We start from the raw sequence: 8,242 nt of genomic DNA, 5'->3' as shown, positions 1-8,242 counted from the left end.
AGCACACAGAGTGTATTAACCAAACTGACCAAATATATCCGGTTTCTGTTTACAGAGCACACATGGTATTGATACATACTGTACACACATAGGTCGGTTCAAATGTACAACAACAAACAACTGGAGAACTCCAAAGAGAAAAGAGTGGAATGTTGATGAGCATGGTAGACGGCTCTCTCTGGGTGAAACGACAGGGAAAAGTGCAGAGGAAAGTGCAGAGTTCACTGGTCACAGATGGTTCTGGTTAGTGGTCCGTGCAGTGGCCTCCCATAAAGCACAATGCGGCCTGGAGGAGACTTTAATTTTCACAGTTTAAGAAGTTAAAGACATTTCTCTCACCCCCGGAAAACATTTGGCTCGAGTCACTGTTTCAACGTAGACATAGTTAATCGTGGTGAATGGTGCTCTATTGTGTAAGGAGTCTTTATTTTTATTTTTATGAACCCTCTCATGAGGTTATCAATCCATAGATCTTCACATATGATAGAGAGAGATGGGGGAGGGGATGGTTATGGTGCCTGTGTGTCTGGCATTTCAAGCTCTCTGAGAGAGAGAGAGAGAGAGCGAGAGAGAGAGAAATCCTGGTGTTTTGCTTTGCTTTTCCATGGTCAAATCCAAGGGGTCATTAAACTGAATACAAAGGACGAAGCTTTTTTACACACACTTACATTCATGGAAAAGTAAAAAAAAAAACAGGAGTCTATATTTCAGCTGTGAGATCGCGATAGATACTGGCATTGGTTGTTGGTATAGTCCTTATCACAAGTTAAAACTACAAAATGACCTTGTCTGTGACTAAGATATTATGTGCTACAGTATGTAATACTAATAAGGTGAGAGGTACACTTTTGCTAAACAACCAGTCCATCCAAAACAGTCCTTTACTTTTGCGACAGTAACTGCCCCATCACAACCAACTCCAGCTCTGAAAACAGTGTGTCGCCAAGGGCCTGTTGATGTTGGCACCAAATGAAAGCGAGGGCGTGATAACAGAAATATCTCCTGAGGGTGGCTGGCTAGCTGGCTAATTGTTGCCTTAATATCAACCTTTGCAGCTGCAGTAATTACATGGCCGACAAACATGTCAGACATTACACAGACGTCGGGGGGGGGGGGGGGGGGTAAGACATCGAGTTGAATGTTAAAAAGAGAAGAATACAAAGTCATATGTACAATTCAACACTTCAGTACAGAAAACACACTCAATTCCATTGCATTTTGGCATAATTAGTCATAACCACTTGTCAAACATTGACACTGAAATATAAAACACAACAATAGTACAGAACATAAATAGACATTTTCATACATCAGCACAGTGGATAGTGGTGTGTTTCTTCATCACACTTGTCTCTCCTCAAAGTAGATCTGGGCGTACACGGTGCCTGAGCAGGCAGCTTTGTTGTCTGGCAGGGGCTTGACCAGCTCCAGCTCTGCATACGTCAGGCTCTCCTCTGCAATCTTTGGCTGCAGGAGGACAACGAGACACAGGAAGGACATGACATGTCGAGGTTTAGACTCAGTAACTTTAGTAACTGTAGTAACTCCACAGATAGTCAAGTTTGACTCATTTGGTATTGCAGTATACGTCTTGGAAAACAGTGTAACAGACAGGAAGGCACAAAAATGATCTTTGTCGACCTTAGATTTCCTGAATACCTGTGGTTTAAAATGTATGGACGTATTAGAGGCTACCCCCAGGACACTTACCAAAACCACTTTTCTTGGCTGCGCCTTTAAAAGTTTAGGCTTTCGGATTTTGTCTGCGATGGGTGCTGTGAAACAATGCAACATTCATTATCATTGGATGCGGGGAGTGAAGTGAACAACTGTCTGTGTAACAGGGAAATATGTTCCCCTGAAACCACAATTGTCTGCGTCCACAATGTTTACATTTCTGTCCTGTTATTGATTAGTGATGACTTTGAAACAGACGTCCAAGCAGAGTCGAATGCACAATGGCACACAGTCACAGGCATACAGACCTCTTGTTACACACTCTGCCAAACATCAGCCTAAAAATACGAAAATGGTCATCCATAACTAATGCTAAAAGGCACTTTTTAACTTTCTGTTTACTCACTTTCTTTGAAAGTTAAGTCTTGTTTGGTCCTACTTAGGAAGTGCAAATAATGAGCACTCTGTACCGGCTTGTGCCAATTAAATCAACTGTCTTGCAGGCTAAGCTAACGGCTATGGATAGGCCTGTGTGCTGTGTTGTGGATGATTTGTAACAAATCTCCTCTTTATTGCCACAGTCTGTCTGTACCTTCATCAGATAAATGGTTGACCTTTTTCCCGGTAACATACTGTGGTACAATTTAATTTGATACACATTTTGCTCTCTCATCAAATGATATATCTCAGCACATAAAGTAGATCCATATATGGACCCAAAGGGTACTGGGATACTGGCAAGGATAGGACCTCCTTCCAAAATTAACAACATTTCCAGCGTCAAGAATCAAACACGGTGTTCATTACCCCCATTTCCCTCTATGGAGGTCAAATGAACTGCATTCCCTACTCTAACAGTGGGCCTGAAGATAGAGGAGAAACATCAGTATGTTTGACTATTGGAATATACTGTACAGTACCGGTACATACTACTTCTGTTGTGAGTGTGTTGTTGTTGCAGAGTGAATCTGTTTACCTTTAGCTGGTATCTCTGGTGGGAGATCCGACAGCTCTTTGCTCCTTTTCTTCTTGTACCTCCTCTCCTTCTTCGGCAGGGCAGGAGAGACACTGACTAAACTGGTGACTGTCTCCCCTGAGCTGGAGTCAGACGTGTTTACAACAGAGTTAGGCGGATCAACGCATACAGTCACAGCCAATGCAGCTATACTGGCTATGTATAGGTCGCATTCTCTTTCAGTTGGGTAATGAATGATGCCTACCTGTTCTGAGGGCTCTTGACCAAATGGTAGTTGTCTGTGAGGCAATGAGAAAACATCAGTAAATGCTAAGCAAAGCTATCTAACATTTGCAAATGTACGGTAAATCAAAGCTGTCATGTTCACACAGAATCTAAATGGGTAATTAGGTCCACATGGTACAGTGTATTGGCTTACACTCTGTCTTAATGTAACCCAGATGAAGAATTGGAGTGTTTATTGATTGGATGGAAGGGGATAGTGTTGGTGCCGTTGATGCAGACCTTTTAACCTGCGCTTCCTCTGCAGGTATTGGCAGCTCACTACCACGGTGAACATACACATGCATAAGAGTCCGACGGAGCAGATCAGCACTGCACACAGGTACACGTCTGAAACACACGCACACACACACACACACACACACACACACACACACACGCACACACACACACACACACGCACACACACATATTAAGTCATTAAGCATGCGGTCCTGAAGACTCATATTTCAGTTGTTAGTCACTTATTCAGAAATATCCTTGAAAATCTATTTATTCTACCAGAGAACATGTTTTTCTTCAGCCATATATGGTATTTATTCTGTGGTTGAGCTATTCCTATCAAGGTCAATACAGTGCAGCAGAGAGACATGTTTGTCTTACCTTCAAACAGGCTCCATAGACTCTCCTTGGCCTTGGTAGCTGGAAGGACATGCACTGAAAGAGGAAACAGGGAATATCCATAGTCATCACTTTGGCCGCCTTGCCGTCTGATTACACACTGTGTACAGTTTAAATAAAGCTAATTGTAGGTGGGCCAGCGTTAGATGACAGCATTGAGGTTATCCTCTCCCCAAGATCCTCTTCCTGAATCACTAGCTCGTGGTAGCTAACACCCACCAAGCCATCCTGAAATACACCAAACCGCCAGCAGCTGACGACAGCCAGGCTAGCCAGCAGGCTATAGCCTCTCCCACTCACAGCCATACTTAGCCACTAGCCGCTAAGGCTCCTGGGCTGCTGCCTGGCTGCTTGGAGGCCTGTCTGGATGCCTAACGCTTTAGCTTGTCCAGAAGGCTGGAGTAGGTCTCTTAGGACTGTATGCTAAACCAATATCACCTGCCTGACCATATGTGACCGACATTTAGCTGTTTTAAAACCCAGAGTTTAATGTTTTTTAGAGGTAGAGCTGGCTCTGCCTTCCTACTGTAGCTATTAGAATCATTGCAACGAGATCACCCGATCAAGCATGCATATCATATATGCACAAGCAGACTTTGATTTGATTTGTCAAAGTATAGAGAAGACGGTATACAATAGTCTGCTAATTATATTTCCCAATGTAGTCGTTATGTATGTGCTAACAATCAGAATATACACAGCACAGCATATCCTGATAACTAATTTGAATGGCATCATACAGTATAGTTCAGTGGAAACATTATTTTGAACAGATAAAAAAAAAATCAAATGGACTCTCCCTTTCTACGGTCTTGTACATGATCCTCACACAGACCAATTGCTGTAAATAGACAATAGATTTGTACTCTAAATAATAAACGTATTTCTTTCCATGATCAACAGACCGTTTAAGTGGATTACTCATTCAGAGCATTCATATACCAGAATATCAGTATGCAGTAATGGTCCATGGCAGTCATCAGGAAGCCGCTAAACATCTTTCTTTACTTCCTGTTTCTATCCATTTATCTATCCCCCTCTTTCTCCACACGGACCCTAGAAACAGTGAGGATGGCCTCAGTCCAAGGTTCTGTTTTTACACTTGCCTATATTCTCCTGACCGTGGAGGTCCCAGAGTACCTTCATGATGCTATACTTAAAACCCAAACCACATCCGTTCGCCAACGATGTACCTCTTAAACAGTCACTACAACTCCCGGCCCACATGCTTGCACACACACACATACACAGTGTATTACACACCCACACGCACACATGTGCCGAACAAATGTCTCAACGTTAAAAAGGATGCTTTGTTTATGTTAGGAAGGGGCCAAACACACTCTGTTCACAGGTTGTCTCCCAATCTCTATGACCGCTAGGTTAGTACAGTTGAAGTGCTGAAGTAAAGCAGCTTTAGAGAGGGGTGACGCGCGACCTAAGGAATTCCTACAGTGTTTATACATCAGGTGACCAGGTGTCTACACGGTTGTCTAGTCTAGGCCACCCTCAGTGACAACTATCTCTTGTCCCGTGATACAATTATCTCTTGTTCTATGACTGTTGAGCCGTTGAGTGTGTGTGTGTGCGTGTCTGTATGTGTGTGCGTGTCTGTGTGTGTGTGCGTGCGCGTGTGCGTGTGCGTGTGTGTGTGTTACAGTACATAGGGAGGGAAACTCCATACCATAGCCAAAGTCAATATTGTTTGGTGGTGATGGTGCCAGTGTTCCTTTCGGGTGTTCCTTCTGCAGTATTCTGTCTGGTTGAGCTGAGACTTGGCCATAGACAGTCGAATGTCATAGCATTCTGCAGGAACGATTCCATGGAAAATGGAAAATGTGGTTACCTCTCAACATCGCTCAAACTGGTGCAGTAGGGGTGTATTGTGCGAAGGAGTAATTCATCTGCTGTACAGTATGCTACTGTGTGTTCCTCCATCTCTGTGTGTGCTTAGATCTCTGCACGCTTAGACAGTTTGAATGCAACTCCTGGCAGAATTGGAGGGATGATGTAGTCAGTTCAAGAGAACACATAAGCTCTATCTGAGATTTTTTGAAAGCTATGTATGTATGTATGTACTGGACTGCAACTCCTCTCCTCTCTCCTTTCTTTATCTGGATGATTAACTTTAGCTTGTTGCTATGGAGGACTCCCATTTCCTCATCGTTGTTCAAACTAAACAACCACTGTCCAAAATGAAAAACAGGACTCCTCCCTCTCTCTCTCTACCCGGCAGGGTACAGTATTGTAGATGCAGCCGAAATTAGGTCATGGCGTTGTGGTCACTTTACTGGGCTGGACCACTGCTACTATCAACTGTTACTATTACTGCTACCTCTTAAGACGTCCACTATTATGTTACTACAGTACTACATGACTGTCAGTTGCTTCTAAATCTACTACCACTATTCTTAAGATAACTATTTACTACTACTATTTTTTACTACCACTATTTCTTTCGACTACTACTACTGCTACTATGCTACTACTACACTCATTTGTCCCTGTAGGCGAACCCTTTGAAGAACCCATTTTGGTGCCATGTAGAACCTCTTGGGTTCCATGTAGAACTCTGTGTGGATAGGGTTCGACATGGAACCTAAATGGGTTCTACATGGTGCCAAAAATGGTTAAACTACAGGGACAACTACAAGGACAAATGAAGAACCCTTTTTGGTATTAACTAGCACCTTTTTTTTCGAAGAGTGTACACTACAAATACTAATATAGTACTATATTACTAATGTCAACTGCTACTATTACTACTACCACTATCTTTATGACTGCTACTAATGCTACTACTACACTACAAGTACTATACAGTATTTCTTACGATAGTACTACCTCAACAGTACTAAACGGAACCTACCTTTAAGCTCAGTAGCGGCCGTGCTGTTGGTGGAGGCTTTCCATTTGTTCTGGTTCTTCTTGAACTCCTGCACCCGGCACATGTAGAGGCCTCGGTCCCCCTCCGAGACGTTGAGGATGAGCAGGTCGAAGATCTTCCCCTGCTTTACCACGGTCAGCTTCATCTTAGGCCAGGGGAAGCTCTTGGTATAGTTCCCGTAGAACCGGGCCTTCCGCATGTTGACCCTGGCAATGAGCAGCTCCTCTTCGCCTTCCAGGGGCAGGAACATCCAGCGCACCACGGGCAGGCTGCTGGACCTGCGCCTCTGGGACACCTGACAGGTCAGGGTGACGTTCTGACCCTCCTGGGCCACCGTGAAGGGGGAGGGGCTGACTGTGACGTTGATGGCCTGGCACATATCTGGAAGATAGAAGCATCAAGAGGCAGACATGAAGAGTTTATATAACCGACAGGATTCGGCAGAACTTGGGTCTCTTGTGCGCCACAACACAAACTTACAGTAGCCTGCTAAGCTAAAGCCTACACATTAGCTTTAGTGTTCAGGTCTCAGGCAAGGTTGCAGTAACACGTGAGTGTTAAGAGCATTGGGAGGAGCTGCAGGTAACATGTTGACCTACTGGACACATCTAGCACTAGTTTCCTCCACATTGTTATAGTTCCCATTATTATAGTGCATGCTTCTTTATTAATGCCCGTTGATGAGCCAACTGACAGTTGTGTTTGGGTTAAGTGTGAGCGTATGTGAATTTTGAGTGGGAGCAATATTAAGGAACAAACTGTTGCCTAATTTCTTGCATGACAAGATCTGTTTTTTTCAACCTAGAGACATTTCATAATCCTAACTTTCCACTAAGCATATTTCTGTCTCACACCAAACTGATTCATCACACTAAATAAATAAGTAAACTATTAAACTCAAGATGAAAACAGTTTAAGGACAGATTTGGTTTAAAGATATGTTATTTATTTAGGAGTATGAAACTTTATCTCATAACAGAGACAGAAACCACAGTAAATGGGTAACGAGCAAACTACCAACATTAATCGGCCAATGTCTTGTTTTGAACAAAGGAAGGGAAACCAAATTTTTTTGTTCAGTTCTTTTTACATAGCAAACTATGATAATCTGTTTTGTTGTCATAACACCTTATCTTCTCACCTTAGAAATATAGAAATGCATTTAGTCTAAAAGTACTAATTGTAAGACTAACTAACGCTAAAAGCCTTCAACAAAAAAGTATTTCCAAAATGTTTTACCCACAGTTACTGAAGTTGTTTTTCTTTTTCTCAATCCATCACTACATACACTCTCAAGGTATTGACATATTTAATATCCCCAAAACAATAACCTTGGAATTATGTTTTCTTTGTCATGCAGTTGGATACAAATATACATACGGTTGCTTACCTCGAATTAAAGTTTTAGTCAGGAGAACTATGACCACTGAAAAGATCTTCATTTTCCAGACCAGCGGGCTCCATAAAAACCAGTTAAATGTCTCCCTAGGAAAGGACCTCAGGATTCCGCTTTCCTTTTTTCTGCATTTGTGTGTAATATGAAACAGGGGTCGCTCTGTTTCTACTTAGAACCACCCTTGCCCCTCCCCCCTGGCACACACTCTCTCTCTCACACACACACACTCGCACACACTCACACACAATCTCACACTCTCTCTCTCACACACACACACACACACACACACACACACACACACACACACACTCCTCTGCTTGGCAAGGAGTGGGAAAAGTAATTTCCTGTGCAGGAGGGATGGAGTGTGTTTGCGAGCTTGACGCCAAAGCGAATGGCACTTCCA

General features: G+C 43.0%; 1 protein-coding gene across 1 annotated transcript; it reads right to left on the bottom strand.

Moving 5' to 3' along the window:
• Positions 1–1,341: 1,341 nt before the first annotated feature.
• On the bottom strand, positions 1,342–7,885 carry vstm4b (V-set and transmembrane domain containing 4b; the record flags this gene model as incomplete). Its single annotated transcript, XM_080541974.1, has 8 exons — positions 1,342–1,467; positions 1,711–1,775; positions 2,654–2,775; positions 2,898–2,931; positions 3,158–3,265; positions 3,539–3,592; positions 6,426–6,824; positions 7,834–7,885. 8 exons carry the CDS (start codon positions 7,883–7,885, stop codon positions 1,342–1,344), a joined length of 960 nt encoding a protein of 319 aa, XP_080398100.1.
• Between the last annotated feature and the right edge of the window lie 357 nt (positions 7,886–8,242).

This window comes from Nansenia antarctica (assembly GCF_963989245.1).
Source record: "Nansenia antarctica genome assembly, chromosome: 11".
Lineage (NCBI taxonomy): Eukaryota > Metazoa > Chordata > Actinopteri > Argentiniformes > Microstomatidae > Nansenia > Nansenia antarctica.
This window is presented reverse-complemented; position numbering and strand designations above follow the sequence as displayed.